The sequence below is a fragment of the Acinonyx jubatus genome, chromosome C1 (genome assembly GCF_027475565.1).
Source record: "Acinonyx jubatus isolate Ajub_Pintada_27869175 chromosome C1, VMU_Ajub_asm_v1.0, whole genome shotgun sequence".
Lineage (NCBI taxonomy): Eukaryota > Metazoa > Chordata > Mammalia > Carnivora > Felidae > Acinonyx > Acinonyx jubatus.
This window is the reverse complement of record NC_069381.1, coordinates 41,654,168-41,666,686: the sequence shown is the minus strand read 5'-3', so window position 1 is coordinate 41,666,686 and position 12,519 is coordinate 41,654,168. Positions and strand designations below refer to the sequence as shown.

Sequence of the window (12,519 nt, the reverse complement as noted above, 5' to 3'; positions counted from 1 at the left end):
TCTCTGCTATGTACTGACAAGGCTTATAAGTATACAAAATAGATGTGTTTCATTCTTACACTAATGAAAATGAAGACAAGTATATTTTCTATTCATCTTTTTCACTTACGTATTCCCACTTCAACTATTCTACACCATCAGGTCCTCTACTATACTGACCCATTTTCTCCCATTCTGTCAGCTATCTTCTGTCTTCATTTTTCTTCCTATTCAAGTTAGATTTCCTGGTCTGTTCTCTTGCATATACTTTCTTTATTTTTCCTTTTTTTTTTTTTTTAACTTAAATTTTAGTTAACATATAGTGCAAATGTTGGTTTCAGGAGTAGAATTTAGTGATTCATCACTTACATATGCTTATCACAACAAGTGCCCTCCTGAATATCCATCACCCATCTAGCCCATTTCTCACCCACCTTCCTCCATCAACCCTCAGTTTGTTCTTTATTATTAAGAGTCTCTTATGGTTTGTTTCCCTTTCTCCTCTCCCCCCATTTTTATATGTTCATCTGTTCTGTTTCTTAAATTCCATGTATGGGTGAAATCATATGGTATTTGTCTTTCTCTGACTTATTTCACTTTGCATAATGCGTTCTAGCTCTATCCACATTACATATGGCAAGATTTCATTCGTTTTGATGGCTGAGTAATATTCCATTGTATGTATGTATGTGTGTGTGTGTGTGTATACACACACACACACCCCACATCTTTACCTATTCATCAGTTGATGGACATTTGGGCTTTCTCCATAGTTTGGCTATTGTTGACAGTGCTGTGCCATATACTTTCATTAATTAAAAAAATTTGTTTTTTTATTTGAGAGAGCAAGAGAAAGCATGTGCAAGCAGGGGGGAGAGAGAGAATCTCAAGCAGGCTCCATGCTCAGGGAAGAGCCTGACACAGGGCTCAATCCCACAACCCTGGGATCATGACCTGAGCCAAAATCAAGAGTTGGACACTCAGTTGACTGAGCCACCTAGGTGCCCCAATGTGGCCTACATTTTCAGTTCCTTTGCACCATTGTCCTCTTTTGCACCGTTTTTTTTCTTTGTTTTTGTTTATTTTTTTGTTTTGTTTTGTTAAGAGAGAGAGCACAGGCAAGGGAAGAGGGGTAGAAGGAGAGAGAGAATCTCAAGCAGGCTCCATGCTCAGGGAAGAGCCTGACATGGGGCTCAGTCCCAAACCTGGAATCATGACCTGAGCCAAAAGCAAGAGTTGAATGCTCAACTGACTGAGCTACCCAGGCCTTCCTTTCTTTTGCACCCTTATGTGTTCAGCCTTACATGAATTCACTCATCCACCATCTGTCTGTGCTTGGGCAGCTAAGCACTATGGAAAAAAGTCATAAAGCTAGGTGGTTTTATTTATATAGTACAACTATAAATTAATGTTTACTGGCCTAAATTAGATTTTCGGTACCATGTGACATTCTTACTACATTAAAAAAAATTTTTTTTAATGTTTATTTATTTTTGAGAGAGAGAGAGTGACAGAGCATGAGCAGGGAAGGGACAGAGAGAGAGGGAAACACAGAATCCAAGGCAGGCTCTAGGCTCTGAGCTGTTAGCAGAGCCCGATGCACAGCTTGAACTCACAGACTGCAAGATCACGACCTGAGCCAAAGTTGGACATTTAACCAACTGAACCATCCAGGCGCCCCTACATTTTTTTTAAAGTATATTTATTTATTTTGAGACAGAGGGGCAGAGAGAGAGGGATGGATAATCCCAAGCAGGCTCTGCAATGGTAGTGCAGAGCCTGATGCGGGGCTCGATCCCATTACATGAGATCATGAACTGATCCGAAACCAAGAGTTAGACACTTAACTGAGCCACCCAGGTGCTCCTCTTATTACATTTCTTTAGTTATCTATATCTCCTATTTGATAAAAACTAATTCAGGTCTTATTTTACTCAAAATTCAATACCTGTTGTATTTTGTCCACCCTTTCACCTCTGCCCTTCTTATGCTTAGAAGTTTTCCCTCAGAGACAAAGATAATATCAGACCAATATTCCTTCAAGTTTCTGTAAATCTATAAATCTGCCTGCATCTGCAGATACATTTTTTTTTAATGTTCATTTATTTTTGAGAGAGAGAGAGCACAAACAGGGGAGGGGCAGAGAGAGAGGGGAACAGAGGGGCTCTGTTATGATAGCAGCAAGCCCTATATGGGGCTTGAACTCAACCAACCATGAGATCATGACCTGAGTTGAAGTCGGACATTGAACTGACTGAGCCATCCAGGTGCCCCACAGATACATTTTCTTTATCAGAGACTAGTCCTTCATTTGCATTCTAGTTCCATTTGTTAGTCCCTTTACCTTGAATCTTTAGTCTCTTCATCTGTGAAAAACATTTTCAAAGATGAAATACATAAAACATAATTACAGATTAGCATTAAGAGATGAGCATTTACTATTGATTTTAATGATAGGGAACACTAATTTTGAACCTCAGGCAAAATGTCTCCCCCAGAAAGAATTACTTTCTTCAATTAGTAAACTTCTATTACAAAAAAACCAAAAAAACTCCATTATTAGTAGTAGTATATTTTGAAATTCTTCAATGAAAATTTAGTGGAAATTTGCTTTCTCTCTTGTTAAGAGAGAAGGTACATAATACCTTCAATTTTGTTACAACACCTAAAATATTTACTCGCTGGTACAGGAAAAGTTTGCTGACCCTCAGGTGTAAGCCACCTTAACTGGGATGGGGGAATGGAGCAACGTGGATTTGAGATTCAAGAATAAAGTGGTTACAACTGGTGATTAATTAAAGGTGATGGGTGAAGGAGACCAAGTTCAGGATGATTCCTAGGTTTCTGCATTAAGCAACTGGGTGAACTGACATAGGCTTTCATTTTGTCTTGGAAGAAAATATGATGATGAAGATTTTAATTAGGGACATTGGTTTCATCAATAATAACTGTGAAGAATTCTTTTATCTGTTTTTTAAAATGCAGCTTTATTGATATAATTCATATACTCTATAATTCACTGATATACAGTGAACAGTTAATTCACTGGTTTATAGTTTATTCACAGGATTGTGCAGCCTTCACCCAATCCAATTTAGAACATTTTGTTTTTCTCTCAAGGAAACCCCTATCCCCACTCCTGTTTTTACTCCTACCCCTCAAAACCATCAATCTGTTTTTTTTGTCTCTGTAGATTTGCCTGTGTGGACATTTTGTATGAATGGAATCATATGTGGAGCCTTTTGTGACTGGCTTCTTTCATTTGGGCTAATGTTCTCAGGGTTTGTTCATGTATCAGTACTTCATTCCTTTTTATGGTTGAATGGTATTCCATTATATGGATATATCAGATTTTATTTATTCATCACCTGTGTTGGACATTTGAGTTGTTTCTACTTCTTGGATATTATGAGTAATGCTGTGAATATTTGTGCACAAATTTTCATGCGGATGTATGTTTTCTTTTGGTTATATATCTAACAGAATTGCTGGGTTATTTTGATAAATTTATTTTTAACTTCCTGAGGTGCTGCAAAACTTTTTTTTTTTAATGTTTTATTTATTTTTGAAAGAGACAGAGTATGAGCAGGGGAGGGTCAGAGAGAGAGGGAGACACAGAATCTGAAGAAGGCTGCGGGCTGTGAGCTGTCAGCACAGAGCCCGACGCGGGGCTCGAACTCCTGAACCATGAGGTCATGACCTGAGCCAAAGTCGGACGCTCAACTGACTGAGCACTACCCAGGCGCCCTGCTGCCAAACTTTTTTAAAGTAGCTGTGTTATTTTATATTCCCACTAGCAATATATGTGGGTTCCATTTCATCCACATCCATTTTCTTTTTATGATAGCCATCCTAGTAAGTGTGTCTCTTTTATATCTGACTTTAGATAGGTTTGAAGATTGCTGTATGGACATATTCTCTTGCCTTCCAGAGATGTGGGTACTGTTAGGACATATTAGTCTTTGTGATATTGCAAAACAAAACTGAGCTAAAGCTTAGAATAAGCCAGGTGCTAGGATGAAGGAAAAATGATTTGGGAAAATGACTTGCTTCGTATTGGTTCTCTACCTTCTCTTTAGGTATACCCTGCTTGCATAATAAATGTTACATGTTCTTGAGATGTTATAAGAAAATCCAATCATATTTTAAATAAACCAGAGGATTGCTTTATTTACATAGAGCTTTTTGTAAAGAGCATAGTTTTTTTTTTCTAGAAGTAGCCTGGTAAGGCAGAAAATATGAGATTTGTAGTCAGACAGACTTAGCTTTAAATCCTGCTTACTTACCAGCTTTTTTTACTTTGGGCAAATGACTTGAACTCTCTGAGCCTCCATTTCCTCATCTATAAAATGAGGATTGAAATAGTATCTATTTTAGGGACACCTGGGTGGCTTAGTCAGTTGAACTCCTGACTTTGGTTCAGGTCATCATCCCGCAGTTCATGAGTTCAACCACCACGTTAGGCTCACTGCTGTCAGCCTGTCAGTGCAGATCCCGCTTCAGATCCTCTGTCCCTCTCTCTGCCCTTCCTCCACTTGTGCTCTCTCAAAAATAAATTTGGAAAATACTATCTACTTTATTGAAATATTATGGAAAGGGGCACCTGGGTGGCGCAGTCGGTTAAGCGTCCAACTTCAGCCAGGTCACGATCTCGCGGTCCGTGGGTTCGAGCCCCGCGTCGGGCTCTGGGCTGATGGCTCAGAGCCTGGAGCCTGTTTCCGATTCTGTGTCTCGCTCTCTCTCTGCCCCTCCCCCGTTCATGCTCTGTCTCTCTCTGTCCCAAAAATAAACGAAAAAAAAAATTTTTTTTAATAAAAAAAAAAAGAAATATTATGGAAAGATGCCACAAATGAATGAGGAAATAATGTGGATATAAAGTGATTAGTACTGTTTGCAGCTGTGATATTGATGATAATTTTTAATCTTATTTTCGTATCATGATTTTAGTTATCGTGAAATATTTGTTGATATTTATTTCCTTTTTTAAAGTTTATTTATTTTGAGAGAGAGAGAGAGAGAGAGAGTGTAGGGGAGAGGCAGAGAACTGGAGAGAATCCCAAGCACTGTCAGTATAGAGCCTGATACAGGGCTTGATCTCACGACCATGAGATCATGACCTGACCCAGGACCAAGAGTCGGATGCTTTACTGACTGAGCCACCCAAGTGGCTATTCCCTTTTTTTAAAACCACTTTTACATCTTGGTCTTATTTCCATTTGGATTCCAAAATTCATAGTTTTTTTCTAGCAAACTTTTATTTTCTCCCTAGGAGTACTTCTTTGATTCCAGAGTATTAACAGATGGAGAACTGGCTCCCAATGATCGATGCTGTCGTGTGTGTGGAAAAATAGGCCACTACATGAAAGACTGCCCTAAAAGGAGAAGGTTGGCAAAATGATTATATATTGACATTACAGGGAAAATAAATGTGAGGCCAGTTGTAGCTATAACTGTGTTCATATATGTTTAAGTGAGAAAGTTCAGGGCTTAAATTGGACGTTGGGTAAATGTATATTGGAGTGGAATTTTGTTAATAGAGTGAGATTTATTTGTGGTACAATGGTATCTTAAAATACTCGTTTGTTCATTTATTCATTAATTCATTGTGGCTTTGTGTTTCTTTTTTTAAATTGAAGAAGGATTTATTGATACCTTCTTTATTGGAAACTGCTAGGAGTCAAGAAAAAAAAAGAGACATGGGGTTCTCACTTCACAGTAATGCAAACCAATAATTATAATATATAATTAACTAAATCTTTGAGGTATCTACTGTGAGGTATACCTATATAATACATATTTTGAGGAATATTTATTCTCTCTACCCCCTGAGGATATATTTATGAAATATACTTTCCTGTATTTAATAGGCCAAGAAAATCCCTTCTGTAGGAATCAAGTCCTGCCTAATATAAAGATCTTAGAACTTGTCAGACAGAATGAACTCCTAGGTTGCATCAGTGCTATTTACTGATTGTTAAATGAGAAGATGCTTTCTCTAAGCATCTACTTCTTACTCTGTAAAATGGAGTTAATAAATACCAGCCTCTGTTTGATTGTTATAAGATTAAAATTCAATACTAAAAATTTTTTCTAATTTGATAATGTATTATAAAACTACTAGAATACCCAGTTGCTGCCATATGAGTAGATGTGCTTTAAATATGAGTTCTTTTGCCTTAAAAAAGATGCATGAAACCATGAGCATGTTAATCCCTTTATTGTGAGACTCTTGTATAGTTTAGTTTGTTCTGTGATTCACTCAGTTTACAAGTCCCTAGCCCCACATTATTGGTATCAGCAGTTTACTGTTTAGACTAAAGAAGAAAGACAGTGAAGAAGAGAAGGATGGGAATGAAGAGGAGAAAGACTCCCGAGACCTTCTTGATCCCCGAGACCTCCATGACACTCGAGAGTTTAGAGACCCCAGAGACCTCAGATGCTTCATATGTGGAGATGCTGGACATGTACGAAGGGAGTGCCCAGAGGTCAAGCTGGCCCGTCAGAGGAATAGCAGTGTGGCTGGTAAATAGAACAAGCCAAAAATAGTTTCTGGTAGAAATAAGGTCATTTGTGTTGATAACATTTTTAATGTATTTATTGTTTTGAAAGAGAGATAGTATATGTGTGCACGAGCAGGGAGAGGAAGAGAGAATATCTTAAGCAGGCTCCATGCCCAGGGTGGAGACAGACTCAGGGCTTGCTCTCACAACATGAGATCATGATCTGAGCTGAAAGCAAGAGTTGGTTGCTTAACTGACTGAGCCACCCAGGCGCCCTGCAGAAGGTATTTTCTGAAATATATTGTCTCCTTTAGAAAAGCAGTATTTGTCTTTTTGTCCTTTCTATTCCCAGTTTTTTTTTTAAGTTTATTTATTTTTGAGACAGAAGAGTGTGTGCATGCACACGTGTACACTTGGGAGAGGGACAGAGAGGGAGATAAAGAATCCCAAGTAGGCTCTGTGCTGTCAGCACGGAGCCTGATGCGGGACTCGAACTCATGAACCTCATCATGACCTGAACCGAAATCAAGAGTCGGAAGCTTAATCAGCTGAGCTACCCAGGCGTCCTCCACAGCATATTTTTTTAGTGATTTACAAGATTGAAAAATGTTAACAAGATTAACAAAAATGTTGTTACAAGTCCTTCACATGCATAATCATAGTTTAAAAGTACAAATCTAAGATTTGAGACTCTTTAACAGAGAAAGGGAGTTTATTGATTGTCATTTCTCTGCTGTTTTCATTATCTGTTGATTTTCTTTCTGATGTCTTCTCTTAGCAGCCCAGTTGGTCCGCAACCTCGTAAATGCCCAGCAAGTGGCTGGTTCAGCCCAGCAACAGGGTGATCAGTCCGTAAGGACTAGACAGTCCTCAGAATGTGTAAGTACTGAACCTGCAAATGGATTAGTCTTGGCAGGAAGATAGTACTATCTTTGATGGGTGATAGGGTTGATCTTTCAGACTTCAAATACAATCATCCAGATTACTTGGTGCTTTGTAGTGGTATTCTTGCTAGTCACCTGAGGTGGAATGAGCATTACTTTTGGAGTGATGTATATCTGGGTTTGTATCTATGGGCAAGCTACTTAACTTCAGTACAAATAAGTGCCTTCTTATTTGTAAAGTAAGATAACAACTACTAATATGTTTGTTGGTAGATTAAAATAAGGTAATGACTTTGAGGTTCTAGGCTTTGCCTAGTGGAAAAATATCAGCAACATTTATAAAAATAGACACAAAAATTGAGATGTGTTGGGGTTTAATACTGTTAAGGCAGTACATGCATGGTATTGCACTTGCTTGAAGCTTTTATGTGTCTTCTCATAGCTAATTTGAATACCTAGTGAAATATATCCTGTGAAAGCAGAATATTGAATTAGAGTTCAGATTCACAAGTTTCATTTTTGCTGAGTTGCTTTTTACCTTTATGTAAATCTGTATTCATCTTGCACTTCTTAAATTAATTAATTCAATACCAATCGAATGTTTGCTTACTCTAAATGTGACATTATGTTTTGGTTTGTCACACTTAATCCTTTGGGCGGCCATGTGAAGTGGAAGGTGTTAGTGTGATCAAATTTTACAAATTGGGAAGCTGAGAATAAGAGAAACTAAAAGATTCAAACCTAGGTTTGTGTAGCTTCAAAGCTGTTAACTATTAAACATGCTAAATCTGATATCTGTGTTTTAGAAAAAAATCTTTAAGAATTTTTTTAAGGTTTATTTATTTTGAGAGAGACATAGAATGAGCAGGAGAGGGGCAAAGAGAGAGAGATTGATTCTCAAGCAGGCTCTGCAGACAGTGCAGAGCCTCATGCAAGGCTCAGACTCACAAAAGGTGAGATCATGACCTGACCCGAAACCGGGAGTCGGAGGCTTAACTGAACCACCCAGGCGCCCACTAGAAAAAAATTCCAAGAGTATATGAAGATCAATATAGGGAGAGATTGGGAACATTAAGCAGCCCACTATCCTCACCTATAGTATTTGCGTACCTACTATGGGTCTGACATTTTCATAAATGTTACATAACAGCGGTAATATTAGCTAACATTGTTGAGTGCTATGTACTGTATATATGCTTTTTTCTATTTCTTCCTGTAAAATATTTGAAAAGTACAGAAAATAATAAACATTCATGTAGTACCACCAGACTTTAATAAGTCTTAACATTTTGTTATCTTTGATTTATTAAAAAATTACCCATAGTCAACAATCCCTATGCATTCGTATTGGATCTTAAAACCTTCCTACCATCCCTTCCTAGCTACTAAAATGTATCTACTATCCTTAATTTGGTGTTTATATTTCCACATGTATTTTAATTAAACTACACAAAAACCTATGAGGTAGATTCAGTTCATTATTTATACATTACAGGTAAAAAAAACCAGATTTAAGTTTTTTGCCTGAGGTCAAAACACACTTGTAAATTGAACTTGAACCCTCAGTCTCTGTCTTCAAAACCTATGCCCTAACCACTTTCCTGTGCTGCTTCTACTCTACCCTTTGCTTCCAACACTCACTTTTTTGTTACCTGATATTTGGATAAGAGCCTAATGGACACTGCTGTTCTGATGTCTCACAAAGCACTTTAACTTCAAAATGTCTGGAATGTAACATTTTTCTCCAAATCCCTAGATTGGCCTCTTCTTGCTCCTGTGTTCTCCATCTCATTGAATGATCCTATTCTCTGGTTTCCAGAACTACTTACTCCTCTCCCACAATTCACACATCCAAATCAGTCACCAAATCCTGTTGTTTCTGCCTATAAAAAAGAGCTCACAGCCATTTGCTTCCCTGTCCCTATTTTGTAGCCTAGCTTACCATCATCTCAGGACTATTTATTGTAGCAGCCTTTTAATCAGTCTCATTAGTGTTTTTTCCCCTCTAATATTTTCTGTTTCATTCCTGTTAAGCCAGAATAATTTTTTCTAAAACACATATTGATGGTGTTCCTGACCCACTTAAAACCCTTTGGTCATTTTCCAGTGCCCTCAGGATAAAGTCTTAACTACAAGGGCTGTAGTACCCTTCATTATCTTGCCCCTCATTGGTTCTTAACCTCAAATCTGCTGTTCCCCTGCCTTTGTACTCCAGTAATATTAAACTTATTTCACAATCCCATTACTTAAAAAAGCCAGGTGTTCATGAGCCTAAAGACCTTCAGTCATGTTGTTTTCTCTGCTCAAAACACTCTTTCCTTCCCCTTATCCCTATTCTCTTTTATCAGACTGAGTTCTGTTACCCTTGAGTCTCAGCTTCCTTTGGGAAGCTCTCCTTGATTTCCACTTTCATTCATCTTTCTCTCTTCCCAAAGTACTTTTAGGTGTTCCTGCTTTGGGATTTCCTTATACACTATGCATTATACATTCTTTATCATAGTAATCATTTTAATTTATTTTGATTGCTTGTGTAATCTTCATGTGCTCTTCTTCCTTTTCCCCATAAACTTTAAGTTCCATGAGGGCATATATGTTAGTGTTGTATTTTTAACACCTAAAACAATGCCCAGACGTAATCAACACTTGTTGAGGGACTGAATCAAAGTGGCTGTGAGGTATTTAGATATAAGTTTCTAGTTACAGTTGGAAATGTGGGTTCTGCATGATGGGAATGACGTCTGGGGTCTTTTTTCTTTGGATAGTGAAAGGGTTTGTAGGGTAGTACATATGTCAGAGAGAGTTTGAGGATCTTGAAGAAAATTCTGTTTTCATGTAAAATGAGGCTCTATTATTGTTTATTATACACATTATAGAGTTCTGTTTATAATGTTCTAATGAAATAACTCCATAATTTTGTATTTTGATTATCTCTGCTTTTATAATAGTAAGATGTTTTAAAATTAATTTTAAAATGTTATCTTTTTCTCTTTGCAGTCTGATTCACCATCTTATTCTCCTCAGCCCCAACCATTTCCACAGAACTCATCCCAGTCAGCTGCCATTACCCAGTCTCCATCCCAGCCAGGATCCCAACCCAAGCTTGGCCCACCTCAGCAGGGAGCCCAGCCCCCACATCAGGTCCAGATGCCTATGTATAACTTTCCCCAGTCACCACCAGCTCAGTATTCTCCCATGCACAATATGGGACTGTTGCCAATGCACCCTCTCCAGATCCCTGCCCCGTCCTGGCCTATTCACGGCCCAGTGATCCACTCTGCACCAGGCAGTGCCCCCAGCAATATTGGCCTGAACGATCCCAGCATCATCTTTGCACAGCCTGCTGCCAGACCTGTGGCGATCCCTAACTCCTCTCATGATGGACACTGGCCTCGTACTGTGGCTCCAAATTCCCTGGTGAACAATGGTACAGTGGGAAATTCGGGTAACCCTTCCTTTTCTTCTTTTGTATATGTCTGTAGAAAGGTTGGGTGGTTGGGTTTATTGGTTGAACTGGGGAAAAGTGAGGAAATATTTACAGAGGGGCAAGTATAGGATTAGATACAGTATATGGGCTATGGATTCAGACTGCCTAGATTTGAATCCTGGCTCTGCCATTTATTATGTGGGATTAGGCAGTTGCTTAATCTCTTTATGCATTGATTTCATCTATAAAATAAGGATATTAATAGCATCTAACTCACAGGGATGTTGTGAATATTAAATGAGGTAATATACATAAATGTCACTTTATGATTATTTTATTTTGTTTTATTATATATATATATTTTTAATATATGAAATTTATTGTCAAATTGGTTTCCATACAACACCCAGTGCTCATCCCAAAAGATGCCCTCTTCAATACCCATCACCTACCCTCCCTCCCACCCCCCCATCAACCCTCAGTTTGTTCTCAGTTTTTAAGAGTCAACTTTATGATTATTTTAAAGTTTCACTGCAATCCTGCTTGGTGCATTACTAGCACTCATTTTATAATTTAGGAAACTGTAGGGTTAAGTAACTTACTATCATGCTCTTGTAATTAATCATAGTAGATCCAAGTTTTATATCAATTTCTTTCTTCAAAACTTTGTTCTTTGCCCTAGTAAGAAACAATTCTTACTAATAAGTAAGGAGCAATTCTTTAAAAAGCTATTACTAGCACTTTGTAGCATTAAAAACTACTAGTTTTTTCTGATATGTAAGTAATACATTTTCATTATAGGACATTTGAAAAATAAAAGATAATCCATAATCTCAATTCCTAGACATAATTGCCAAGTAATACTTAGGTGTGTTACCATCCATTTTTTAAATATTTGCATAATTAAAAATACATATACCATAAATCGTGTTTAATATTCATCGTTTTAGTTGATTATATTTTTATTTTAAAAACTTTTTTGAAATGTACACAGAAGGAGGGAATTTTAAAGTAGGACAAGCACCCTGTTACCCAGCTTTTAACAGTTACCAATATTTGCTATTCTTTGACCCCTTTACCTCATTTAAAAAATTCTTTTGGCTTTAGTATTTAATCAAATCTCAGACATTGGATCAAATTTCCTTATAAACCTGTTTGTATCTCTTTAAAAAAAAAAAAATCACAAGACCATTACCATACCCCGTATCACCTAATACCTGTTCATTTTTATTCTTTTTCTAAAATTACTGTTATTGTTGATTTATTTGAATCAGGATTCAAACAAAGGCCTTACATTATAAGTGTATGCTTATTTTATGTCTTAAGTCTCCTTTAATATGTAATACTTTCTCTTCACTATTTTTTCCCCCATATAAACTGTTTATTAAGGAAACTATAGAACGTCTTATATTCTGATGTTGGCTGAATTGTATCTTTGTGGCATTATTTAACATGTACCTCTGTCCCCATATTTCCTATAAATTGGAAGTTAGGTCCAGAAGCTGGATTAGATTCAGGTTATTTTTGTTGGCAAGAATTTATCTCTTGATTGGTCCTGTATGTTTCTTGTTCCCTCACTTCAAAAAGAACTTACTCTCACTGTTCCTCTTTTAGTGATCTAAGATTGATCAATGAGTTAGGTGATATCAGTGTGTTCTGTCCATTATGAAGCATCCCATTAATTTTTACATAATAGTTTTAGTTGTTACTGATAATCATTTCTGATAATTGC

General features: G+C 37.3%; 1 protein-coding gene across 16 annotated transcripts in view; it reads left to right on the top strand.

The window, feature by feature from the left end:
- The window catches only part of TUT4 (terminal uridylyl transferase 4), a 149,778-nt gene that overhangs the window by 116,652 nt on the left and 20,607 nt on the right, over positions 1-12,519 (top strand). For 10 of the 16 annotated variants that reach the window (XR_008294865.1, XR_008294875.1, XR_008294874.1 and 7 more), the window contains 4 exons: positions 5,249-5,364; positions 6,278-6,501; positions 7,258-7,358; positions 10,358-10,805. Coding sequence is in view for 3 of the 16 variants with exons in the window: in XM_027059177.2 (XP_026914978.1) it covers positions 5,249-5,364; positions 6,278-6,501; positions 7,258-7,358; positions 10,358-10,805 (889 nt within the window). In the remaining 13 variants the exon portion in view is untranslated. The remainder of the gene's footprint in view (positions 1-5,248; positions 5,365-6,277; positions 6,502-7,257; positions 7,359-10,357; positions 10,806-12,519) is intronic. The other 6 variants (XR_008294869.1, XR_008294873.1, XR_008294876.1 and 3 more) reach the window with 3 other exon arrangements.